This window comes from Rhodofomes roseus (genome assembly GCF_022264815.1).
Source record: "Rhodofomes roseus strain CIRM-BRFM 1785 chromosome Unknown C8Q71scaffold_13, whole genome shotgun sequence".
Classification (NCBI taxonomy): domain Eukaryota; kingdom Fungi; phylum Basidiomycota; class Agaricomycetes; order Polyporales; family Fomitopsidaceae; genus Rhodofomes; species Rhodofomes roseus.
In genome coordinates this window covers 707111-732820 of record NW_025952969.1, presented here as the reverse complement: position 1 = coordinate 732820, position 25710 = coordinate 707111, and the positions used below count along the sequence as shown (strand labels likewise).

At 55.2% G+C, this 25710-nt stretch overlaps 6 protein-coding genes across 6 annotated transcripts; 3 read left to right on the top strand and 3 right to left on the bottom strand.

Annotated features, from left to right (window-relative positions):
* Nucleotides 1-155: 155 nt before the first annotated feature.
* C8Q71DRAFT_710359 (photo-regulated tyrosinase) lies at nt 156-2260 on the bottom strand (the record flags this gene model as incomplete). Its single annotated transcript, XM_047920735.1, has 7 exons — nt 156-329; nt 389-969; nt 1023-1175; nt 1231-1436; nt 1490-1830; nt 1889-2082; nt 2137-2260. The coding sequence occupies 7 exons, from the start codon at nt 2258-2260 to the stop codon at nt 156-158; spliced, it is 1773 nt and encodes a 590-aa protein (XP_047777792.1).
* Nucleotides 2261-6257: 3997 nt separating this feature from the next.
* Nucleotides 6258-10462, top strand: C8Q71DRAFT_724675 (3-hydroxy-3-methylglutaryl-coenzyme A reductase; the record flags this gene model as incomplete). Its single annotated transcript, XM_047921645.1, has 7 exons — nt 6258-6560; nt 6612-6980; nt 7031-7561; nt 7774-8019; nt 8071-9049; nt 9102-9954; nt 10012-10462. 7 exons carry the CDS (start codon nt 6258-6260, stop codon nt 10460-10462), a joined length of 3732 nt encoding a protein of 1243 aa, XP_047777791.1.
* A 92-nt stretch (nt 10463-10554) lies between these two features.
* C8Q71DRAFT_115825 (uncharacterized protein) lies at nt 10555-12151 on the bottom strand. Its single transcript, XM_047916352.1, has 10 exons — nt 11709-12151; nt 11609-11654; nt 11440-11553; nt 11358-11384; nt 11225-11290; nt 11101-11169; nt 10988-11043; nt 10823-10919; nt 10671-10767; nt 10555-10616 (listed from the first exon to the last, which is right to left on the bottom strand). The coding sequence occupies exons 1-9, from the start codon at nt 11970-11972 to the stop codon at nt 10727-10729; spliced, it is 780 nt and encodes a 259-aa protein (XP_047777790.1). The 5' UTR covers nt 11973-12151; the 3' UTR covers nt 10555-10616; nt 10671-10726.
* A 6597-nt stretch (nt 12152-18748) lies between these two features.
* Nucleotides 18749-21652, top strand: C8Q71DRAFT_811995 (uncharacterized protein). The gene is made up of 6 exons (XM_047926066.1): nt 18749-19198; nt 19248-19328; nt 19425-19622; nt 19676-20105; nt 20157-20317; nt 20373-21652. The coding sequence occupies exons 1-6, from the start codon at nt 18758-18760 to the stop codon at nt 21528-21530; spliced, it is 2469 nt and encodes an 822-aa protein (XP_047777789.1). The 5' UTR covers nt 18749-18757; the 3' UTR covers nt 21531-21652.
* A 6-nt stretch (nt 21653-21658) lies between these two features.
* Nucleotides 21659-23010, bottom strand: C8Q71DRAFT_837214 (uncharacterized protein; the record flags this gene model as incomplete). The annotated part of the gene is made up of 9 exons (XM_047926463.1): nt 21659-21844; nt 21901-21997; nt 22050-22075; nt 22128-22196; nt 22249-22314; nt 22377-22403; nt 22459-22572; nt 22628-22673; nt 22702-23010. The coding sequence occupies 9 exons, from the start codon at nt 23008-23010 to the stop codon at nt 21804-21806; spliced, it is 795 nt and encodes a 264-aa protein (XP_047777788.1). The 3' UTR covers nt 21659-21803.
* A 1612-nt stretch (nt 23011-24622) lies between these two features.
* Nucleotides 24623-25392, top strand: C8Q71DRAFT_858990 (mitochondrial ribosomal protein S5/S7; the record flags this gene model as incomplete). Its single annotated transcript, XM_047927579.1, has 2 exons — nt 24623-25284; nt 25338-25392. The coding sequence occupies 2 exons, from the start codon at nt 24623-24625 to the stop codon at nt 25390-25392; spliced, it is 717 nt and encodes a 238-aa protein (XP_047777787.1).
* Nucleotides 25393-25710: the final 318 nt, after the last annotated feature.

Below are 25710 nucleotides of genomic sequence, written 5' to 3'. Positions count from 1 at the left end.
GGCCAGGTCACAACATGGATGCGCGTGTATTTTACAGATAGACGTAAGGACAAAGATATGATTATGGTGATACACAGCAGTCATTCTTACAGGCCACTCCGTTCCAACACATGAATCATTGGGCTATCGTACACGCCACCTCCACAACGAACGGTTTACCAGCGGTCCTCCGGGGTGTGGCCAGGCTTGCCTGCGAGGACGTCGTGGTGGTACGTCGCGTCGCCCAGACGAGGAATCTCGTAAGGCGAGTCCTGGGAGACTTGGCGCGAGAACGGAGCCACCTTGAGCGACGGCAGGTCGCGCGAAATGTCGGCGGGGGTACCGTCGGGCTACAGAGAACAGTGCGTGAACATGGCGTGAACTCGTAGCACGGAGAGGTCACTCTTACCTTCCTGGTCTTGAGTCCCAGACTGAGGTTCTCGGTCAAGTACGGCTTCACGACGTCCGGCGAGAGCGTGTGCAGCTTCTGCAGGATGACCTCGTTCAGGTGCACGAAGCCCTCGAGCTCGATGTCCACGTTGTTGCGGCAGTTCTCGCACTGCTGAGCGGCGCCGGCGGTGGTCGCGAACGCGGACACACAGCCGACGTACGTATCAGCCAGGTAGACCTGGACCGCGAAGCTCTTCCCGAACTCGTACTTCTTGAAGCGAATGTGCACCGTCCACTCGTGCGTCGTGCTGTTGTACCCGACGCTCGCGGAGTCGCCGGGGTTGGACGAGGTCGCAGGCTTCTCGGGACCTCCGGGCTGGACGGAGCCGGAGCCTGCAATAAGCTTCTCCGGGCCGCCGGGCTGGATCGTCGGCCCGTAGAGCTCGGTGACATGCTTGAGGATGGCAGCGCTAACCTGAGCAGGAGTCTTGCCCTCAAGGCCGTTGAAGTCGGGGTATGAGTAGTGCAGGTTGCCCACATAGTCGCGCACATCCTTGGAGTTCCAGTAAGTAGACTGAGTCAGCCAGAAGGGCGTCAGATCTGATATAGGCGTATTAGTGTATGTCTGAGAAAGACTGGAGCTCGCAACTGACCAGACTGAACATTGACAGGGGCGTTATCCTTGATGGTGTACGTCCCATTAGGCTGGTCTCCGGGAATGACCCAAACATCGTAGTGGATAGCCTGCCAGAGTGCCAACATGCGATCGACATTCGCGTGGTGCAAGAAGAATGCGGCGTCGAATCCTACCAAGTATGATTTAGCTATGGCTAGTCTTTCGATCTGATCACGCCTACTCACCAGCAATGGGGATTTCGGACATGTGTCCCTCGTAGTCGATGTTACCGCCGATCAGCAGATGCATGGTATCATGGATGGTCTCGATACTGTTGGCAATCGGCGGGTTCTGCTTCGTGGTGTGGTTGCTGAAGTAGTTCCAGGTCAACAGCCGCGTAAGCATCTGGTAGGATTGCGTGCGGATCTGGCTGCTGTTCTGGGAGAACGTACTGAAGTAATCCGTGTTAAAAGCGATATGCATAATAAAGAGCTTTCTGCGTACGTGTTGAAGAGATCCATCTGGCTCTTCGCATCCGGGGCGTTGCTAGTGGGGTACCTGAGGGTGGTCTGCCAAGCATCCCACGGAGAACCGAACGTCGTGTACGGGTACTTCGAGGTGAAGGTGAACGAGTGCACGGGGTTCTTCACCGTCTTCGCTCCTTGCGGAGTGATGATGGTGACGGTCTCGCTGATCATCTCCTCTGGAACGGCCTGCTCCTTGCCAGTGAGGGGGCGCGCCCAGTCCCAGTAGGGCACACGGAAGTCCTCCGCTGCCTTAAGCCACCCGAGCTGGTCTGTCGAGTACTCGGCTGCGATCTTCTTCGCGGTATTGTGCATGGATTGCTATCCGGAGGTATGCATATGAGTGGATGTAATCACGAGGGTCACTCAAAGGGCTAACCTCGAAGAGCACGACGTAAGGCCGGTGCCAAGTCGGGAACAACACCGAGCCATGGGTGCAGTACCCGCCGAACGTGTCGCCGCCGGGCGCATCTGCGGGACCGGAATCACCCCATCGCACGTTCGGGGAGCCATGGATGCCACCAATGGCGGGCCAGGAGAAGTCATTGTCGAAGGGCTCTTTGAAGATGACATCTGCGAAGACATGAATTACGATTGAGACAAGGGGCGTGAAGAAAGACGACTGACCGAGAGCTTGCACGTAGAGAGCGAACCCCTTCTTGTCTTTGACGAAGTCGCGCAACTCAAGGCGGTTGGGAGCCAACCCGCCAGGAGCTCCGGTGATGATGGGACGGTAGTCGGGTGCGCTCATAGTCGATGTGGTGTGTGTGTAAGATGCAGTTGTAGAGTGCTGGGAGACAGTTCGAAAGCCCTCTCCTTTATACGAGGCAGTTTCGCGGTCTCGTGAGCGTGCCGCCCGTGTTGGAGGCGATGTGCTATAATGACATGTCAGGGAGGCCCCAGTGATAGTCCACCCGGTGTCGGATCACAAACACGGATTAGGGTCAATGCGAGCGGTGACAGGGCGAAGAGCGGCTACCGACCACATAAACCTATTTCCATGCTGAACTTGAGCTTCGTTTGGACCAGAGGTATCGGCAACGGTTGTAGAGAGGCTTCCATTCGGAATGTTCACCCTTGTAGACACCTTCGCGTCAGTCCCAGCGTAAAACGCGCGAGGACGACGAGCAGTAGATGATTTCCAACATGGCCGTATTGATTGTAAACGCGCGTACGGCTGTACGCCCTTGACAGTGGCGACTGTCTGACAGCGCTTCCATGGGCGCAGTGGTGAGCGGCAGCGGACGCATGCCACTGCTTCGAGGATGTCACATTGCGCCAATTATGCCGCTTCTCTCCACTTCTGTCAGCGCACACCGATGAGAGCCTCGGAGAAGACTCACTGTGGATAGCGAGCCGCCGTAGCTTGACATCTGCATGTAGCTACGAAGGACGTCAAAGCCGTGCGGTATGTCAGGCGTCACACCTTTTACCGACGTTGCGGAGGCCGCCGCGGCAATAATACAGTACAATATGAAAGCACTCACTGCGTGCCTCAGGAGAGCAGTATCATGATGCACATTCACGCTCTTCGAATACGCGCCGTCGGTCTTGCGATGCATCGGACACTCGGAGCGCTCAGACTTTCCTGTCTGAAAAGGCTAGTGACGCCGCTGACTCTATCAAACCTTGCTTAGGATGAACTATCCCGATATGTGATATGCGAACGATGATGCATAGCAATGATCCCTGCGCCCGCTGAGCAACCGCGGAAGCAAACACGTTTCCTGTATTTGCTATTCTGCAGGTCTAGTCCCTAATCCATGACAGAGGTCCGTGGAGTGTGGCGATCAGGTAATGCGAAACAGTCCCCAAGAAAGGTCCGCTCACCCGTGGCCCTGGGGCGTGCACAGCTGACGCTCAAGGTTGTCGATAATATCTAGCAGTAGGGCAGTCAAGCTAGCAGTCAACGTTTCGTACGAGCTCAAGGGTACCATTGCAGCCGGGGAGTTTTCCTATGCAAGGATATGCGAGTCACACACAATTGACGATTTTGTCGTTCTCCAGGGAGAGGGTATCGCGATCATATCGAGCATGGAAATCGGCAAATGCTGTCGCTACAAGGGCGTCCCAGTGATTTGCAATAGGGTGTTCAGCAGCCCGATAGCACTGATCAGCGAAGGGAGTACTTACCAATGCGGTGCCTCAGGTTCCACAGGCGTTTGCAGGTTGTCGAATATCAGCATGTATTCTCGACTCCTCGAGGTGTCTCGCACCATATATGCCCCACAATAATGGGTATGCGTCCGGCTACGTAAGGCCCTAGGTGGTAGGCATCCGTCAGCGCTACAGTACCAGATCAACTTCAAGTATGGAATGGGTCACTTGCACGGTTGAGAGTTCCCCGCTCGAAGTCGAGCGGTAGTCATTACGTTGACAGACAGCAGTACCTGGTCATTCAGGGCCGTGTCCAGCGGTCGCAAATGAATATGTACTCCCTATCAAACAGATGTGTTCCGTTTAGCTGTCAGTAGGGTGCCGAATAAGACATTTGCGGTCGGCACGAATGAATAGCGGAATCCTCGGTCGCATCAATCCAATTCAGTCTCGGTATTCTAAGTACGAGGGAAGCTTACCTATTGCACATATATCGAGTAGACCGAGTCTCCTCGGACCGATGCGATCCTACGTGTCCGTGCATCTCTTAGAAGATCACCATGCCTGGAAATGTGTCATTGCATCATCCTTGTTCCTACCCCAGTGTCGGTCGGCCGGACTTTGCCTTCCATGTGCCCCGTGCCTCGGGCTTATAGTTATAGCATTCGTAACGCTCAACCGAGTGCGTTCCCCAGTGCAGTCATGGTCTGCCGCAAAACAATCCCAATCAGCGCAAACCTCGAGCATTGCACAATCGCATACCCGCGTATACGCTCAATGCACGCATTGCCATTACAGACGGAGTTCTCCTTTAGTTGAACCAGATGCGACGCTTCGTTGAGGAGCTTGCGCTCGCAGATCGCATGGGCATCGTCCCGAGAGCCTTGATTGGGCCTAGACTGTCCTGGAGAGTTTTCAAAAAGTGAATGTGTAGCTCTTCTAAGACACGCACGCATATGTCCTCTCAATCCGCGGCCGCGAGGGCATCTGACCGATTATCAATAGCCTGAACAAACAGATATCTGAGGGCTCACCGTATGCGTCGGCGCGACGTGTTCTGAGTCAACGTCTGTGAGGACGATGGTTCCAGTCAACCTTAAGCTTGAAGTCGGATTCTCATGTCACGGTATTTGAGTGGCATATTTCCACGCCGGGTGTTCCGAAGCATCTTTCAGTTTCAGCTAAGTACTGAGACAGCAATCGACCAGCACAGCCAGATCAGGTCGAGCATGAGATACTGGCCTATCGCTGCTAGGTTCGTTTGAATGTTACCACTGTCAAAAGCAAGAGCAAGCAAGGAGGGTGTTCACAACATGCGAGTGCATGCGGTACACACGTTGCCAGGGCTATCGACAGGCGTCGAGGTCCAGGCGCGGCCAGCGGCATTCATTCCCGCGAAGTCACGGCGACACCGCGGAAAGTGCGGCTTGTACAGCACCAACTAAGGATGTCTCAACCCGCGAGGTTCGCTGGTACTACTTCGGACCAGTGACGGCCTGGGAAGCATGAATGACCATTTGCAGAGCGGAAGAGGTGCGGAGAAGACAACCGCAGGGTGTGCGATAGGAACGCGGATGCTCCTGAAGAGCTGCGAGGGTGACTTCTATGAACCTCTATAAAGTGATCAACGGATGGTTCTTGAGGCGAGTCGAGACACCTTGGTGGAGCCGCTGGCAGTGGTAAGACCGGTAATGGATGGTCCATCTCACGTCTGCATTCGTGATATATTAGTAGCAGGCCGTGTGGCGTCGCTAAGGATAAAGTCGACCACTTAACACCGCGCAGGATCAGTTGCAAACGGGCATGTCAAGGGAGAGCAGCGCCGCAGCCGCAACCAAGAAGTCATCTGTGATACACAACGTATCAGCAATGGTCAATGAAATGTAGGAGATAGAGTGCACTGAGTCCCACGACCCACTAGTACTAGGCCATTGAGCCGTCCATAATCACCAGAGCAATCGATGGAATAGACACTATCGCAGATCGAGAGCTGGCGAATGGTTCGGGATGTGTACATCCTGGGGATAGGAGACACCCCGCCGGTCAGGAGCTCGGAAGTGTGTGTGACGGCGAGTGTGAGTCCGATCCGGATGCGGTAAGCGCAACATGGACACAATAGGCGGCGTCATATGTATACGCCAGGAGATCCTGTTTGGTGTGAAGCTCCAGTTGCTCAACAATAAGTGTACTCGCACTTGACCGCGGCGGCGAGATGAGGAACAAGACAGACAAAAAACCGCGACGAGCACGAGAATGCCCAAATCTGGCAATAAAGCGGGGATGACTGACGTAATCTGGGTTCAGCTCGGTTGTATGGGCGCTTAGAAAGTGGGCCCACCGGACATTAAATTAGGCCAATTACCGGCTCGTCGTCGTCGTCGTCGTCCTCTGCTCCTCTTCATTTCCCCACCGCGGCTTGCCTTCCTCCATTCCGTCGTCGCGAGTAGCAGCGAGCACGGGTCCTGGCAGCTCCGACCGACTGGTGAGTACCATTCCTGCAGCGCCTCACGCGCGCGTGTCCGTGTCTCGTACGATTGGAGTCGGCTAATCCGTGCTTTGCACGTACCTATTTATCTCCACTCCCCAGAACCTCGTCGCGGGAGCCCACTTTTCACCTCTTCTCGGCCACGTCGCTCAACCGACCCGCCATCATGCGCGCCCTCGTCAGGCCCTTCGCGACACACAACGTCTACTTCCCCATAGAGTCCATCGTCTTCGTCTTCGTTCTTGCCACCCTCGCCTACTTTCACATCCTCTCGGGCATCAAACATTCGTCCTTCTTTGCGCCCACGTATCCGACTAATGTCAGGCCGGCCCACGCTCGGCTGAGCGGCGGCGAATGGCTCGGAGTGACGCAGCGGGACTGGCTGGACGCGGTCAAGCATCCGAAGGATGGCGTCAAGGCGTTGGAGTTGCAGCAGATTGTGTTCAGGCTGGACGACAAGGAGAAGACGGTGAGTAGTGCGCACAGCCTCAGAACTTACCGTCTGACATGGTTCGCGCAGGCCTTCCCCACCACGACCCCGGCAGTGCTCTCTGAAATCGTCGAACACCTGCCCTCCCAGCTCACCGGCCTCAAAGGCGACTCATACTCGTCAGTCTGCTATTACCCCGGCTTGAATGTCACGGCTATTCCGTGTTTTGTGACCCGTTCATCCGACTCGTCGGCTTCCGTGTTGACGCTGTCATTTGTATCCGGCGCCACGGAGGACTGGCTCGCATCACTGCAGCAGGTAAAGTCCGTGACGGTGGACAACGTCGAATATGACCTCGTTGGCGCCAAGCGCGAGGAGACCATTGGCGAGATGAAGAGCAGCAAGTGGGTCGCCTATGCTGTCCATGCCACGATCCTGCGCTTCTGGGAGTTGACCAAGGTACGGTGCACGCATTGCCCCTGTGACGTATAGTCTGACAGCCGTTGCAGAAAGCGGACTCACTCGATATCGTCGTTGTCCTCCTCGGCTATGTGCTCATGCACGCGACATTCATCCGGCTCTGGCTCTCCTCGCGTGCGCTGGGCTCGAACTTCTGGCTGAGCACGGGCATTTTTTCCTCCAGCCTGATCTCCTTTCTCTTCACGCTCCCGCTCTGCCGTTATCTCAACATCCCGCTCGACCTGATCGCGCTCACTGAAGCACTCCCCTTCCTCGTTTGTACCGTGGGCTTCGACAAGCCTCTCCGTCTCGCAAAGGCAGTATTGGCCCACCCGCAGGCCCTCAAGCCGCAGGAAGACGGACGGATGAAGCCTGCGGGCGAGGTCGTGCTTGACGCGCTCGACCGGGTCGGCAACCTCATTCTCCGGGACTACGCGCTTGAGATCGCTGTTCTGTTGGTCGGCGTGAACAGCGGCGTTGGCGGTTTGAAGGAGTTTTGCTCTGTGGCGGCTGTTGCGTTGGGCATGGATTGTTTGATGCTCTGCACATTCTATATAGCGGTGCTGACAGTCATGGTGGAGGTGAGTGTCCTGCTCCCGTACTTCTCCATCTCCCTTGGTCGCTCCAGAGAACGCCCGCTGGTCATGGGTACTAACCTACACGTGCTGCGTCACGCTTGTGACTTCCGTCGGCAGTTCCCGGCGCATGCGTCTCTGGAGGCGGGCCTGTGAAATCCACAATTGTTTGTCGAGTTGTCCCGTATCAGTGACTGACTGGCTGTGCTTGCTTATAGATGCGCCGCGTGAAGCGGGTCCGCCAAATGAACCGCTCGAGCTCGAGCTCTGCTGCGCAAACCGGTAGTGGAATCCGCCCTGCGCTCTCGAAGCGTCCAGCAACGAACGGGCCAACTCCGAAGACGGCTGGTGAGAGGCTGTCCGCTGCTGTGTTGGGAGTGAAGGGTTCCTTGCTCCCGGAGACTCATGGCGGCAAAGCGCACCCGGCGGATGAGAACCCTATGTACCGGTTGAAGCTGCTTCTGGTGAGTTGTTATTGTCCATCTTTGGCTTCTCACTCACTATTGTTGTTATAGATTGCCTCGTTTTTGACTTTGCACATCCTCAACTTCATTACTCCCCTGACGTCCGCCAGCAGCAGCACGCGCCACCACAAGCACTCCGTCCGCACTGCTGCTGACGCTCTCCCTCCTACCCCTCTCGTCGACATCACTAGCCCTGCGATTTCGCGCATCCTTGCGAGCCTTGTTAGCGCTGAGAAGGCAGGCGTTCAGGCTAGCGGCGCAGAGTCGGAGTCCGAGCTTTTCGTCAAAGTCGCTGCTCCTGTCTACCTGCGAGTCGTGCCCACCGCTAGACGTTCCGGCTCCAAGGCCGAGGCCATCGAGAACTTCATGTCGAGCTGGTCTGACCTCGTTGGCGATCCGGTGCTTTCGAAGTGGATTGTCGTCCTTCTTGGCCTGAGCGTCGCGCTGAATGGCTACCTGCTTCGTGGCATTGCCGCAGGCTCCGGATTGGCTGCCATGAAGGCCGTACGGGACAAGGACGTGCGCTTCCGTTCGCGTGTACGTTCCAGGGTGCGTCTGGAGAGGGAGGAAGAGCCTGAGCCGACTGAGCAAGCTCCTGAGCCTACGATTTCTCATGCGCCTGTGGCTCCTACGATTGTCACGATGGCCGCTACCGTCCCGCCTGCGCATGTCGAGCGGCCGAAGCATTCGGCTGCTGTTGTCATCCCTCCGCTGAACCTCGACCGCATTGACATGAAGCTCCGCGAAGCGGCGATCCGTGCACCTCCTACCCCCGCTGAGACGTCTTCGCCCTCTAGCGATCCCGAGAACTTGCCATTCCGGAAGCAGTCAAGCCGCCTGGCAATGCGTACGCTCGAGGAGTGCATTGAGATCTTCGACAATGGTCCCAAGCCGGTTTCTGTCGCCCTCTCGATGTTGAACGACGAGGAGGTCATCTTGCTCGCGCAGAACGGCAAGATCGCGCCGTATGCCCTGGAGAAGGTACTCGGTGATTTGGAGCGTGCCGTTCTCGTCCGTCGGGCTTTGATCTGTGAGTTCAATCGCGTTTACTGACGATCCGTGACTGATCTCCCTCATTCCAGCGCGTGCCTCCAAGACGAAGTCGCTCGAGTACTCCGATGTCCCCATGTCCAACTACGACTACTCTCGCGTCATGGGTGCTTGCTGCGAGAACGTCATTGGATACATACCCATCCCTCTCGGTGTCGCTGGTCCTCTGAAGGTTGACGGCGAGCTATTCCCGATCCCTATGGCTACCGCGGAAGGCACTCTTGTTGCGTCGACCTCGCGGGGTTGCAAAGCTCTCAACGCCGGCGGAGGTGTCACCACGGTGCTCACCTACGATGGCATGACTCGCGGCCCGGCTATCGACTTCCCTTCGATCACGATGGCGGCCCAGGCCCGTGCGTGGGTTGAGTCAGAGGAGGGTTACGGCATGGTCAAGGAGGCCTTCGAGTCGACGTCGCGCTTCGCCAAGCTGCAGAACATCAAGTGCGCGATGGCGGGACGGACGCTCTTCGTCCGCTTCGCGACGCGCACGGGTGATGCGATGGGCATGAACATGATCTCGAAGGCCACAGAGAAGGCATTGGACAGGATGACGAAGGAGTTCCCCGAGATGGTTGTCCTCGCGCTCTCCGGAAACTACTGCACAGACAAGAAGTCGGCTGCGATCAACTGGATCGAGGGCCGTGGCAAGAGCATCGTCGCTGAGGCGGTCATCCCCGGCAAAGTTGTGAAGTCCGTTCTGAAGACGACGGTCGACGCATTGTGCAACTTGAACACGAAGAAGAACCTGGTCGGTAGTGCCATGGCTGGCTCGATTGGTGGATTCAACGCGCACGCCGCGAACATCCTTACTGCAATCTTCTTGGCGACTGGTCAGGACCCAGCACAGAACGTCGAGAGTTCGCAGTGCATGACGCTTATGGAACCGTGAGTTTGTCTGGTAGCTTTACATACACATCCGCTTACTGATCACTCCATCTCCAGGACGAACGGCGGCGAGGATTTGCTCATGACGGTTACCATGCCTTGCATTGAGGTCGGCACTGTCGGTGGCGGCACTGTCCTTGCACCCCAGCAGGCCGTCCTCGAGCTGCTCGGCGTCAAGGGCGCGCATCAAACGAACCCCGGCCAGAACGCGCAACAGCTTGCACGCATCATTGCGTCCGCTGTCATGGCTGGTGAACTGTCCCTCATCAGTGCCCTTGCCGCTGGCCACCTAGTCCGTGCGCACATGGCGCATAACCGGTCACAGGCGAACACCCAGGCAAACACACCCGCGGTCTCCCGCCCCGACACTCCCGCTATCCCGTCACCTAACACCTCCAACTTCTGGAATAACGTCTCTAAAGGCGTCATGACCCCGATGACGCCTGGAGCCCACACACCCGCGCCTGTACAGGCGAGCGGTTACAGCATTGACGCGAAGACGACATGATCCGAGCGCCGCAGTCCTGTCGTTGCATGTCTTCGTTCTTGGATTACTCTTATAGCCTTATCAATCTTACCTGTCCCTAGTGCATTTGGGGCCGTTAGCGGCCCATTCACCCTGTACTTGCTTACCATCGAACGAATACTTACTAGACGGACGGCTGCGGAGTTGTAGTAGTAACTTATCACGATTTGCGCAATAAACGAATATATACCAATGTGGACTGACTCTGGTGGCATCTCCGCGCGTTGAGGCTCGAGACGTTCGGATTCAATCCATCAGAATGCCGCCGTTGACTAAAATCGTTTGACCTGAGTGAAGAAAGTGTGAGCATACTCGGTGCGAGCGACTGCTTGTTGGTCAGACCTGTGACGAAGTGCGATTCTGGACTAGCAAGGTAAGACACCATGCTTGCCACCGTCTCGGGTCCTGCTTCAGGCGAGTCGAGTGGCAATCCGAACAGCTGTGACAATGGGTTGATGAACCACGCATTGATGAACCACCGTCCCGAGAGCGAACTCGAAGTATTACCTTCTTGACCGTCGAACCGGGTTTTCCTCCGTTCTTCGTATCATCGGGATGATAAGCTAGAATCGACTGTGAGGGAACGGCCAAACTTGCTTTGTTTAGTTGAGGGATCGTACCTAAGTCGGTTATGATGAATCCTGGGGCGTAGGCATTCACAGTGATCCTGTGCGGCGCCAACTCCAGGGCTAACATAATAAGTACAATATTGACATCATGACAGATTGGCTCTGCCCCGCTTACCGACAGTCTGCGTCAGTCCACGGACGGCGAACTTCGTCGCGCTGTATGCGGCTAAACTAGTAGTACCTGACAATGGGGTGAACGTCAAGTAAGCGAGTAGATTCAATTCGTCATGCCAGTGCTTGTGCCTTACCGATTCTTCCTGCTTGAGAACTCGCGCCTATAAACCTACTTGATGAGTTCATCACGCCTCACCCACGGCCGAGCCACCTGACCGATGATTCTGCCGCCGCGTCCTTGTTTGATCATCTGTGTGGCAGCACATCTATAACACAACATGACGCCTCGCAAGTTGATCGCCACGACGCGCTCCCATTCTTCCGTGGTCGCTATGCGCGTGAACATCAGCACGAAGGAACGTCGCCAGATAACTGAGGATCGTACTCTCGAGGAACGGCTTGTGCAACGCAATGCCCGCGTTGGCTACCATCTGGCCCAGGATGCGAGTCAGACACTTATATGCTGTGCACATGTAGTTGCGTACCACATCGATACTACCGAGCTCCTCGACCACTCTGGCAACCATCGCCTTGACTTCTTCCTCATTGGACACATCGCCGGGTAGAGCCAGAGATCGCCTGCCTTTCGCGCGGATCTGCGACACGACTTCTTCCAATTTGCTGCTCTTTGGGGCAATGTCGTTGACGGCAACATCCAATCCATCGTCTGCAAATCTGAGAGCAATGCTCAGGCCAATACCTTGCGCTGCTCCGGTGACAATCGCCACACGAGTCGAAGGGGCTGTCATGGTGTCAGTGCAGTAGATGTTTGAAAAGGCGCGACCAGAGGCTCATATGAGCTCCCGGCCCCAGGATTCCCAGGGAGATCGAGGTATCAAGCAGATGACCATTCTTTGGTGAACCTGCGATAGCCTGCGATCCACGCTCAGAAAAACGTCCGAGGACAATCATATGCCTACTGCCGCAATCAGCCGAGGTCTGCAGTGCCGATGCTACTGAGTGCTTCGGACTTGCAGAAGCTTGTAAGTAAACTCAGTATGACTACCCGTAAAACATCACGCACAATATGACATACCTACATACATAGGGAAATCCACGTTGGAGTCGAGTAAGGTATCGATGGGCCGTGATGCCTGCAGGCCTTCTAGGGTTCAACACGTTAAGGCTAGCGTGTCACATAACTAGAAAAGGACCTCCGAAACGGATTCAGCAGCCAAGAATTTGGTAGTCGCAGAGACTGAGTCAACTCTCAAAGCGCAGAAATGATCGCACATCGCCCTCACGAGGCAATCAAAACCAGACGGTTGAACCAAGGATGGTCACTTGATGGACATTTCCCAAAGTGCGGCAGGTATTCCACGGAGTATCGGAAGCAAGACTCCCCGGAGTTATTCCAATGGTGGCTCAATTTGATAGAGACAATGGAGAAGGAAACCGCGTGTTTACAGTAAGACCAGCGATTGACCACGCACCTTTGCTGATACTACATTTTCGTCATACTATCTCCCACGTCTTATGACCACCAGTCGCCGCATGTTCAGGTAGAGTACATCGCTTGCTAGTGAAGAGTGTGTCATAGCGGGGTCGTTCATGATGGGCGTAACAGCATAAGAGTGTCTTGAAAAATGCACAATGCAGAGAGGAACCAGGATCGACGCGTCTAGTTCACGTCGAGGAGGTCGCGTGATCGCGTCAATGTGACTGCCGTCAGGCTTCGTGACAACGAATCAACGGCTGTTGTGTCTGTCTTCAAGTTCTTGAAGTTGGCCTTGCTCGGGGACTCGACGGAGTCCGGAGCTGCTATTGGGACGCTTTTAACGTTGGTGCACACCATGAGCAGTCTGTTGGTTCGTCTGGCGTCGCTAAGTGCACGTCAGTGCCGACTCCTCCTCCGGGAACCCCATCGAGTGTCCATGGAAGCTGAGGTGTGTTTGATGATTGTCAGCGTTCGTGAGCACTAGACTGATGGACCACAGTACGAGCGGGATTTCGTCTGAATGAGCAGAGCTATTGAATATGTAGGGAGTATACTACCCTTAGTTTTACAGCGGCTAGCGATCTTTCAAGTTGAACTGTCGGAAGATGTTACTCAGTACTGGCCTCAGTCATACGTGGACCCTACAGTGACGTGTGTCCTGCCCACTGAGTCCTGAGAGGTGTCGCTGATGTCCCCCTTCGATGCAGGAAGGGCTCTCTCGGCAATGAATATCCTCTCTTAGTATTCCTTGTTGTACATGGTACGTTCCTGTCATGATCATGGACTCTGTGAACCTCGTTGACGCCCATCCGGAAGCCTGCCCATGAAAACGGGGAGTTACTGGACCCAGTAGAGGCGTAACATATCCGACCGGTCGGCATCAAAGTTACCGCTACCCTGGACGTCAGAAAGTCAATGGCCAGACTTATCACACAAGACTATGGAAGTCTTCCCCGAAAACAACTTGGCTCGTATGTGGCTCGTGTGTGAAGGGTGCCATCTGCACTGAGGTACTGTAGAATTTCGACATCAAGTTCAGTCACAGGTCACGGGCCTCTCTGAACTGGGCTTTCAGTTCAGAAGTCACAGGTCGCAGGGGGTCCTGAACTGAGGTTTTGCCGATGGTCACAGTGACGGTTTGTGAACATACGTAGGCCCCAGCGCGGACAGACCCTCTGGACTGAACTAGCCCTATGGTCACAGGTCCCAGCCGGTCCTGAACTGGGGCGCCTACCTAGTTCAGCGTCACAGGTCACACCCACTGAACATGATGTCGAAATTCTACAGTATGCGCAGCCGGTGAGTAAACCCCGGCGCGTACATGCCCATGTCAGAGCTACGTGACCATCAATCGATCATGTAGAATGGAATTTACACCTCACATCTTGCCTCACATTGCTGGTTCTAGTTCGCCGTACGCGGGCAGAAAAGTCCGCCTCTATGGTTGGGATCATCAGAAGAGCTGTCAAGAACTTGAACGGTAGTAGTTCGAGTTCATATAGCTGCGCCACTGATGAACGGCTGACCAAGGCTGTGCTGCCGGCATCTGTCCACAGATGGACTCATTGCGTACAAATCAGGTAAATAGTCGTGTGTTAGCAGCCGCAGAATGACAGGCTAGGCCTTGGGCTGAGCTTCAGAAGGAATTCTGGACCGGGAGCTTATGAAGAGCTACATCTCTACGACTAACCAGGAGCAGTTTAGCCCAAGGAGCACAAGATTCACGAGCAGTTCGAACATGGGGAGTGCTGCATGATCCTTGACATCATTGTACGACGCCTCGCGATGACGAAGGAGAATTCGTTTTCGCTTGCGTCTTTTGTGACTTTCACAACGATCCTCCGAACATTGCTTGGTGTTTATATGTGCTTCACCTGGTGAGCGTTTTTTGTGCCCTCGTCATCTGCTACTTAGTAGCGTAACTCATGCACCATGATGGACAGCCGGATCTGCTGAGGCGGGTCAGGAAGCGCGCAATCAACGTTGTCCCTCTCTCTCCTATCGATATCGCAGGCTTGAGGAGCCAGGACCGTCGCTCTTTTGGCCTTTGGCTCACGCTCTGTCGCTCATGTCTTCCGTAGACACTCTGATGAATGCCACGGGTACCTATGGACTACGATGCGAGCTCGCCTAAGAGTGTCTTGGCTCTCCGTCCCGGACGAATTAGCCCTAGAGACGGGACAATCCTTAGCTGTGATCAGGCATCACGTCAACGACCGGCCTAACGTCCTCGGAGTCGCCTTGATGTCGCTAGATCACTTCATCCCCGTAGCTCGACCAGAATAAAAGGCCGTCTTGTACATGATAGTGTAAGTGGGAATCGCATTCCTGCATACCCAATACTGCGTCATCGTCACTCGCCCAGCATGAAGCTCATCTCTGCCTTCGTTCTGGCTGCTTGCGTCTTCCTCGAGGCGACCGTCGCCATGCCGGTCGTTCAGGTTGAAAAGCGCCTTGTAGCCCTGAACAGTGAGCGTCGTCTCGGAGTCGGGATATCTTAGCCTTGCTGATTATCTCGGATAATATCGGTGACGTAGATGGTACGTGTTCTACAGCATTTTTTCATCCTGCTGTGTCACTGACTACACGCTGCTAGACCTCGAGATTCGCGGTATGTAGTATCTGAAGAATTTACGGATTGCGAGAATTGACGTATTGGGATATGAATAAGCCCCTGGGCATGTCTCGACCTACATCCCGCCCGATGGTCAGTCTAGGATTTGTCTTGTACTGTTCTCAGGAAATCCACGTTGACTGACCTGCTCTTCCAGACATCGCCAAACGCGGTATGTATTCATTCAGATAGCGGATCGCACGAGTATGACATACCGGGACGTCCGCAACAGCGCCGGGGCATGTCTCAACCTACATCCCACCCGAGGGTCAGACATTATCTAGTTTTATGTACCGGAGATGTCATGCTCACTGAGTTGTCTTCTTCATTTAGACATTGAAACGCGTGGTATGTCCCCGCTTCATACCATATGCACCAAGCGCATGATGACCTCACCGTGATGCAGACATCGCGGACGGGAGCTTCGCCCTCGAGGAGTGATGGTTTTGCTTGCCAACGCTGGGGTCGATACAGGTCAGCCGAGTCTTGCTGGAAGAGATTTCAATGAATCCTACTGACTTCCGGATAGGACCGTATAGGAGAGCGTGATGACGAATGTGGGCATCGGCGCTGTAGCGGCGGCTGTACTTTGGTGAACAACCCGTGAACCATATATCGGGAGGAAGGGGCAAGCACTGAAAACTGTGTGGAAATAAATCTTATCGTGTTTGATAAGTATGACAGTCACTTGAGATTGATACTGTTCGAGTTGAAGTGCGGTTTCCGGGTTGAAGAGGACGACGTTCCTTCCGCCTCTCATGAGGTGACGTGACTATGGTTGTATGTACCGTTTAAGGAGAAATCTTCCGTTGATTTGATGAAAATCAGCGCGGGATTACACGATACGAAACAAAAAGACGGGTTCTGCGAGCGACGCGTTATCACAGTGCTATCACGTAGTATGTTACAGTACACAGCAGGGGTCCGAGTCACTGACTCCTGAGTGGCGCCACTGGCGCGTCGAACGCGGGGGTCACACTCACGTGATCGTGAGCCCTTCAACGCCACTGTGCCTCCTCCGATTATGGCGCACAGCAAGACTGATGTCTATTTGACTTTCACAGGTACGCTCTTGTCCACGGCCTCCTTTTTCTACTACACCTCGCTGCTGTAACACTCGTCGACGTATATAAGTAATGTGTCAACATTACCGGGATTCATCGCACTACGACTCCTCGAGGTATGTCCACTGGAGTCTGGCAGTGCAGTCAGAATCCTCGGCCCTCCGGGTTTCATCCCAGTCCCATAACACTCCGATCAGAGGCTTACATAGCGGTCAATTCACTTTCAGCACTGCGTATCTAGACAAAGGAGGGTTTTCTCCAAGGATTTCGAATACGAGGCTGTCCAGGCACTAGACGGGCACCTCTTCTGCGAGGTTCCTAACTTCCTGGGGACTATCTTTCCTGTCGACGAAGCCTTTATCAACTCTGTTCACAGCATCATCGACGTCGCCGAGACCAAGGTGAGTGGCAGCACACGCCTCGCCCTGCTACCAAGTCTGGTCACGCTCCTGCGCAGTCGGCAATCCCGGAGACCCCAGACGAGGTGATACTCCGGGGGATGACGAGCATGAAGATTCCCTGACGCCTGGGCGAAACGCGGAGAAGGACCGCAAGAAACTCTTCCTGATTCCCGACCAGAGCCGCCTGCGCCATCTGTGCCGCGAGCACTAGCGCCGGTTGGCGGTGTGCAAACGCGATTGATGAACAGTGCTTCCGCTGCTCAGGGCTCGTCGAACGTGTAGAACTCCCCCGCCGTCTGAGGCAGGAGGTTCTTCGCAGACAGCGCCCAAGAAGCGTGGCAGGAGAGGCGGCCTTCAAGCAACCAGCGCATGGAGGAACGTAGTAGTGCGGGTAAAAGTGGAAGCGGACTCGGGGACGAGGCGATGGTGGCCGTGGAGGGGGGAGGAGCAGGTTGATCGCAGCCGGACAGAAAGGAGAACAAAAGCGGGATAACCGAGGCAGAGATAGTCGGCTTTGCTACGACCGTTAAACGATGTTGGACGTTTATGCATACTGTACATTACCGGACTTTCACTGTGTCCTCAACCCTCCTGGTCGAGCCGCGGAACGCAGAGACGGTCTCTCAGTAGGCTAACAACGACGCATCGCTGCGTACGACATAGGCAGTAAATATTGGGTCTGCATAGATGCACACAAATCAACCAACTCCGGTGGCCGAGATTGCATCATGCATGTTATGTGCAATGCGTTTTTACGCCGGGTGTCGTGCAGTGCGTTCGCTGATGAGACCTACCCAATTGGGAATATCATACCGTCGCCGCACATGAACGTCTCGTCACGGCGTTGTTCAAGTGCAGGTTGAGATAATAAGATTGAACGTCATAACAGCCTACAAGCAAGGCAGCACTTGGAGATCTAACAACGGCCGACTCGGAGCATTCGTGCTGGGCAAGGTTGGCTGTCCGCTGAACAGAACACCCGAAGGAAAGACGGCAATAACTATTCTATTCCTGGTGAGGCATCATCTCTGAATATCCACGCGCATCGAAAATGGACGCCGTGCTTGGGAAAAAGCCAAATTGAGGGTATACGAGTCCTCATGGTGTGGAGATACAAGCGTTCTTCCGAGACATGCGGATCGTGCCTCTCTGGCTACAGGCAGTGGTAACCACGACAGATTTGGATGTGTGCACTCACGGTGAGTCACTGCCAGGCACAAAGGGCCATTTTCTGCTGCTTTGGGATCCACAAGTTAGTTCCCAAATATGGTGAGTCTGAGTGCGGTTGGGCTTCCCGAAAATTTCCCCATAGCCCAGAAGCGAGGCGATGATGCCTCCTCAGGCCTCAGGCCTTCAAGTTCACGTATCCGGACCAAATCCGGACGGGGGCCGGCGGTAGAAGGCGACGGAGGGATTTTTAAGACTCCATGGGCTGTTTGGCACTGGGATCGATGCGCTGCGCTGACCCGGAATGGCAGAGGGCGGCGGCTGATGGCAAAGCACAACAACTGCCTGATTTGGAATACACCCTGATGGGGATCGGCTGTGCCCCACATGCGGGCGTCTCGTGCCCTCGTGTTGTTCAAGTTCGAACGCTAGTGCTGTGAGCCACGGCCTCCTTTGTTCTACTCCGCCTCCGTGCTGCCACACTAGCCGACATATATAATGTACCTAAATTACCGGGATTCGTCGCCCTCTGACTCCTCGAGGTATGTCTACGCTACGGCTTGTCGGTGGCAACGCACACCCGCTCCATCCCCTTGTCAATATCCCAGTGGCCGAGTTCAAGGGCTCACAAATCTTCTCTAGTCACGCGCACTCAGCGGCGGCGTACGAGCGCGTGTGGAAGGCCAATCAACTAGAAAACGACATCGTCAACGAGCTTGCGGAGGATGTTTTCTGTGATGTCGACGGCTTTCTGAAGGCCCTGTTTCCTGTCTCCAACACGCTTGTTGAGAAGGTGTTTACCAGGGCGTCGAAACCTGGCGGGTGCTACGACTCGTTCAGTAAACAGTGGATGGAATATCCCATCAACTCACCGGCGCAAGAATTGGAACTATACGCGCCGTTCGTGGCACTCGTGCAATCCATCACCAACTACACTTCGAGAATGGCTGGCGCGCAGATGAACGGCGTGCGATGGAGGGATTACCACAGCATCATGCCCCTCTCTCGAGATCCAGGCGCTCCGGAAATCAGACCCGACATCATCGCAACGATTGGAGTAGCAAACAACGAGTCCGTCCCGTGGAGCCGCATTCTGGTCCCGGTCGAAGTCAAGAAACAAAAACGGGAAGGCCCGGCGCTGCTGCAGCTGTTAAAGTACATGCACATGGTATTCCACGAGGCGGTTGACCGTTGCTTTGTGTTCGGCATCATCATTGCGTGTGCGAACATGTCGGTGTACCTAGCTGACCGGACGGGCGTCCTAGGGTCGTCAGTGTTCAACATTCACAAGGTGTGTGGCCCCGCTCCCTTGCTGTGCATCGCTTCTAAGACACGCATAGGAACCACGATTGTTTATCCGCGTCATCGCTGGCATATGCACGTCGTCGCTCGCTAATCTTGGGTGGGACACCTCGATGACGGTCATTCGCGAGAGGAAAAAATACACTCTAAGCCAGCTACGACTGTCGAAAAAGCCCCAGTTCTCCTACCAAGTACCCTGGACCGTGGAGAGGGAGGACTACTATTGGGTGATTGACATGCCCAAGCCTAAAGAAGGCGCTGAATACGGTGTCATGGACGAGAAGGATACCGAGAAGTTCGTCCTATACAAGGCGTTCAATGTCCAGCGTGGCGAGGTGATACGTGGGCGCGCAACGCGCATATGGAAAGCATGGCTCTTCGACGAGTTGACATTATCGCCGGAGGACCGCCAGGTGCGTCTCACGTTGCTGCATTCCTCTCGCACTCCAGGCTGACGCGCCTGAAGTTATTCATCATGAAGGATACGTGGCGAGACGACGAGCGACGTCTAGAGGGCGAGTTCTACAAACATATCGGACGACACGACGGGGTTGCGACGATGCGTTCCTACGGAGTCGTATCCGTCGATGACAAAGAAGACAAGGTCGTGACAAGAATCCGCCGCGACTTGCAGGTCTGCGCTAAACCCCGTTGCATCAACATTTCGCAGAAGGATATCCTACTGGAGACGATACCCTTGTCGACGCCCGATAGAACTCGAGACAACACGACTGACTACGGCATTCTCATCGACTACCTGCCTCGCATCGAGGTACCCGAGCGCTCGCCTCGAGGGAGGACCCACTCGAGGCTGATCATGGGGTCGTATGGATGGCCGATCAAGTACGCGCTTTCGCTCTTGGAGATGGTGCAAGCCATGCACGATGCTCTTGCCGGTAAGTAGAAAGACTACGACGATATATGTATTAGTCTCATTCGCTGCGCAGGTCACTGGGCTGCGTACGAGAAGGGTGTTACACATCGAGATCTCAGCGACACTAATATCCTCATTACGGGAAGCAAGGAAGTGGGCCGTCGGGGAATGGTGATCGACTTTGACTACGCGAAAATCCTAGGGGATGCCACGCTTGCTGAGGATCCGATATCGGTACGCCAAACTTACTTCGTGACCGAATGACATATGACCAACGCACTTGTGACAGGGCACACGGCCGTTTATGTCAGGCGAAATCCTGACGGGGCAGCGCTACTCCCTCAGTGCGAATGCCGAGCTCTCCGATGATGACCAACACGACGACGCAAACAACGTTAGGCCCGTGCACACCTTTTATCATGACCTGGAGAGCCTTTTCTGGATCCTGCTATGGATCTGCATTTGCAGAGCCGGACCTGCACTGCGGCGTCTCGACGGATGGGAGGCTGACGACGGGGTGGCCGGAGATCAATACAAACGGTACTTCAAGGCCCCGGGATTGAAACAGCTTGGCTACAACAAGTATGATCTCTTCGCTCTCCCGAAATATTTCGGAGACTGTCTCAGCGCCGTGACCACCTACCATCGGCCGCTTGTGCCTCTCCTCCGTAGCCTCCGGAAGATACTCCGCAATGGATATGGAGGACATTTCAATGAGGTCGAGGCCTACCGTGCTTTCCTACAGGCTTTCAAGGACACGGAACAAAGTCTCAGTGATCAGGATGAAGAGCTCAACGAGGACCAACAGCGTGCCTTTCAAGCAGAGGAGCGCCGTCGCGAGGTGGATCTCATGGATTGGGAGCGTACGCCCAGGAAAATGGCAAGGCAGGAGGCAGCTCCCGATGTCGGTAAGGTAGGGAATCAAAGTGCCGCCGAACAGCGAACTGGCCGCGTGAACGAAGCCGAACCAGCCGACACCGACTCCGACGGACGCGAGGAGTCCCCGACGCCTCTGCCTCCTCCGACTGCGACGACAAGCCGCGCCGAACGGAAGCTCATTCAAGACGCTATGGCGTCCGGGCCATCTACCAGAGCGTCGCAAGCCCTCCCGCCGACTGGGGTGTCTATGCAATCGATGAGCCGCGTGTCAGTAGCTCCCACCGCGTCCGAGGCTCAGTCTCCTCCGCCATCCGAGACGAGCCAGACGAGTGCTCCCGTGCAGACGAAGTCCAAGAAACGCGGTCGTGAGGGGGCAGACGACGCTAGTGTTGCTGGTGAAGGGAGCGAGCAGGGTGGTGGCGCGAAGAGAGCTAAGCGAGGTAGCGGCGGACGCGGACGAGGAAGTGCTCGTGGGAGTGGGAATGGCCGTGGTCGTGGTGGGGGTGGGGGTGGAAGTCGATCCCAGCCAGACAGAAAGGGGAAGGGTAGGGCGGTTGACCCGAGCTAGGGGTGGTTCAACTGTGACTATCGAGCAATGCGATATGAAATGCACGCTGTTGAATATTTGTATCCTCGGTCCCATCGCACGAGCGGCATGCGCAGACCATGACTGAGTAGGCAGTCCCGCGCGCCAATGACAATGAACGTGTACATGCTATATTGAGAATGAAGCTTCGTTTTGGGTATACACATACATACACATGAGCCTATGTCAATGGAATACAGATAGTATGATTCATATACAGCGCCTCTCCAGACTCGGAGGCGTCGCATGCATTGCTCAGTCGAAGACCGCTCCGCCGTTTGGCGAGATAGATTGCCCTACGAAGTGAGGCTCTTCGGTCAAAGAAGCTGCGCGAAGTAGCGGGGTCGCTTACCGGTGACGAACGATGCCTCGGGCTTGGCGAGATAGGACACGATGCTCGCAACGCTCTCGGGCTCGCCCACAGGGATCTCTGCGGGCATGCCGACCCTCTATAAAGAAACGTTGAGGTACGCTGACTGAAGACGGAGGGAAGAGACGTACAGCGAGGCCAGCGCCCAGGTCCTGCGCTGCAAGGCACGGTGGGTTTTAGAATCGTGGAGACAGTAGACGCGAACTCACCCATCTGGGTCATAACGATGCCGGGAGCGTAGCAGTTGACTGTGATGTTGTGCTTCGACAGTTCGAGTGCTGTGGCACCATTGGGTATTTTATGTGCGAGGATGGAACAGAGTAGACGTACAGAGACATTGCGTCAGACCTCGGACAGCGAACTTGCTCGCCGAGTACGCGGAGAGGCCGCCCCAGCCTGTCACGTACACAATCACATACATGACACTGCATTCGTAGATGAGGACGAGTTTACCCTACCTCTCTTGCCAGCAACGGACGAGGCACCTAGCAAGGACACCCGTAAGCCATGAATGCGCCATCGAGAGGAGGGACTTCATACCTAATATTCTCCCACCCCGGCCCTGCTTGATCATCTGCTTGGTCGCATACTTGTATTGGAGCATCGTGCCTCTGATGTTCACGGCCATGACACGGTCCCATTCCTCGGCATCCACTGCGTCATACTCGGTCAGGCGGTAGTAGATTCGATGGTCAGCAGGCATACGCACTGTCTTGAACGGGCGCTACAAGCAGCAGGCCGGCGTTCGCAACGAGCTACCCATTTGTCATTGAGCATCGGAACCTTAAGTTGACTGCATGCAGCGGACGAAGCACAACACAAAATACGTACGACATCCAATCCGCCGAGGTCAGCCACAACCTTGTCGATTATGTCGCGGACCTCCCCTTCCACGGACACGTCTCCCGGGACGGCAATCGCGCGTCTCCCCTTCGACTTGATCTGGGAGACGACTTCCTCCAACTGGCCCTTTTTCGATGCTATGTCATTGACCGCCACATCGAGGCCGTCATCCGCGAGCCGCAGGGCGATCACGAGCCCGATGCCCTGTGCGGCCCCGGAGACGAACGCAACGCGAGCAGAGCCAGACATGTCTTAGCTGATTAGGTGCAGTGGCAGGGACAGTTGTCGCAGGGACGGCCATGTAGGAACCCATTCTTTATAGAGAGATGTCAGCATGTCGTATATCAATCTCACGGCCCTAGAAGCTGAACGCGCGTTTGATAATCATCATCACTGGACCCAGACTATACCAGCCGGCCCTGCGCAAGCCCTGCGTGTCGGGTATTCAGACGACTGGAATCCGAAGGGAAAGAGAGTCGCTGGCATCGAAGTGCGACGGAGTGCGTCTGCTGCGGCTATAGGAATAGCAGATTTGCTTCCGCGTTCGTGTAGATGCCCGCGGATCTCACCAAGCCTCAAAACCCGCTAGTGATCAGGATGAGTCGGCAGTGAGTCGGCTGGGTCTGACGTGCGAGTGTGTTAGCACAGGACTTCCGGATTAGTCCAGGGGGCTCCTAATCGAGGGCATATCAGTCACTATATATGATATCGAAGAGCGATAAGTATCGATTTTCGTACTTGTCTCGGTGACTATTGGGTGACTACAGGCACTTCCAAGGCTCTTCAGCACTTGAACGGCAATTCGCGCGCGAGGCTAGGCTTAAAGCACGCTAGTACAGCATGGCCTCGCGTAAAGCCAGACAAACCCAAGACAAACCGGGGCCCCATGCCTCCCCCTGCCTCCCCAGTGCATGCGCTGCTGAGACGGAGGATACCTGAGGAAGATTCTTTTGCCATGGGACACATGTAGACAAACCGCCTTCCGCTTCTATACAGACATGTGGCCCTGGTTCGGAGGTTCTTGTCAAGCAAGATAACCATCAAGATATGATGACTGAACGACCTAACTTACTATTACAAGTCTCCACTGCGCTCGTGTTTCGTTCGCGTCTTCATTGTCGTAGACTCATCGAATTCGAAGCTGCCACATTCTTAGTAGTAGTACACCGGGTATGTGCGGTGGTACGTGTACTGGATGGTCAATTGCTTCGACGGCAGTCGCCTACAGTCACTACCATCAGAAAATTGTACATGTTGCCGCGCCCACATACGAAGCAGTTGCAAATTTTGGAGGTCCCGTCAGATAGGCTGTCGTAAGGCAGGGAACTCACCTTTCATGCCGCCCTGACGTGTCGGCGCTGATGTGTTCGAATCGCATGCGACAGAGTATGCAGTTTGTAGTACATTGTACTGCTGCTAGTGCGAGCCGTCCATGTGCATGAGGTCCTGAGTCCAGTATGTGTCTCGTGGCTGTGTCTGAACGGGTGTCTTCATTGTAACAAGCCGATACCAGTTTTCGGTCGGCCCATCGACACATGATGCGCACTATGGCATATCCTCATGGAGGCAAGAGACCAAAGCTGAGCGTCCTTCGTATCGAACGTGCAATTGAGTCCTCGAGGGCATTTGCCGGTCACCATTCGCCGGTCACGCGTCACGACTCACCGCAGCTGTTGAGGTATGACAGAGCTTGTGTGACAGACCACATGATATGTGACAGTGAACCGGTCGGCGCCGGGAAAGGCAGGTCGTGCTCTACGCCAGCTTGTCGTTCGCCACAATCCTTCGTGAGTGTCCTGCGCTTTGCCTTCCACTCCGACTCCTTGTATTGAAACCAGGAACTGAACCTTCTTCTGCAGTGATGCTCTCTGGCCTGCGGCAAAGTGCCCTCAGGGTGCGCCTCACCCCAAGACGAGGCTTCACTACCTCGCGGGTTGCAGAAAACGTAACCGGCGCGACAAGCAGCCAGGCATCCAATGACAATGGCATCGTAGACCGGGAGACCCTCGTGCCAGCCGCGGAACCTCTACCAGTAGCACCAAGTCCCGCAGCTCCGCGGAAGACCCTCCACCCAACCCCGGAAACGCCTATATACATACCGCCGCAGTACGACCCACTGCTGGAACTGATCGCGGGCTGCATCAACTGGAAAGGGGAGAAGCAACGTGCACGGAAGATCGTGTCCGAGACGCTCATCAACATCCACATGCTCACGCGCGCGCCGCCCCTGCCCATCCTCCGGAAGGCGGTCGAGTACGTCTCCCCGATCATGCGCAACATCACGATCAAGCTGCCGTCGAAGAACGCCGTCTACCCAGAACCAGCCCCCGAGAAGCAGCGCATGCTCAAAGCTATCAGGTGGATCCTTGAGGCGAGCAAGACAAGGCCGGGGTTCAAGTTGCAGGACCGCCTGGCGCGGGAGATGATTGCGATTGTGGAGGGCGCTGGGAAGGAGAATATGAAGGAACTGAGTCCTGCGTACAGAATGAAGGAGGAAGTGCACAAGTTGGCTATCTTGAACAGGTGCGTGTGATAGTTGCTTTGTCCTGGCGCCGATCTGACTGATGACGTTGCAGAGGAAATGTCCTCAAGTCCCGGCGCCATAAAATGCCAGATAGAGGAGGAAGGTAGAAATGGTTTCATTTTGCTCTGGCAACAATTTCATCCGTCGCACCCTCCGTTGCGTGCCACATGCAGTCCTTTACTTAGGTGTTGTACCAGCAGCAACGACGTTGTCTGGCCCCGGCTGATCCGCCTCGAGTTACCGCCAGCGCCATCCGTCGTACGGCGCAGAAGCACGATGTCTGGGCCATCTCACCTTATCGCAGGCTCTCGGGCTGATCGCCTCACCCTCAGTGTTGGTCCTTTGGTGAGGCTTTGATTCTACATCTCTCCCTTGATGTCCTATCAGCCCTCGTTTGCACCGTACTGACGCGTCCGTGTGAATGA

Excerpts from the sequence above, each read along its gene's own strand:
- C8Q71DRAFT_811995 (XM_047926066.1), top strand. The coding sequence starts at position 18,758 with ATGGAATATCCCATCAACTCACCGGCGCAAGAATTGGAACTATACGCG. Across the intron at positions 19,623-19,675 it reads TATCGCCGGAGGACCGCCAG|TTATTCATCATGAAGGATAC; the intron begins GTGCGTCTCACG and ends ACGCGCCTGAAG. Across the intron at positions 20,318-20,372 it reads TTGCTGAGGATCCGATATCG|GGCACACGGCCGTTTATGTC; the intron begins GTACGCCAAACT and ends CACTTGTGACAG.
- C8Q71DRAFT_115825 (XM_047916352.1), bottom strand. The coding sequence starts at position 11,972 with ATGACAGCCCCTTCGACTCGTGTGGCGATTGTCACCGGAGCAGCGCAA. Across the intron at positions 11,554-11,608 it reads GCACAAGCCGTTCCTCGAGA|CGACCACGGAAGAATGGGAG; the intron begins GTACGATCCTCA and ends TCACGCGCATAG. Across the intron at positions 11,291-11,357 it reads TTCTCAAGCAGGAAGAATCG|GTACTACTAGTTTAGCCGCA; the intron begins GTAAGGCACAAG and ends CCCCATTGTCAG.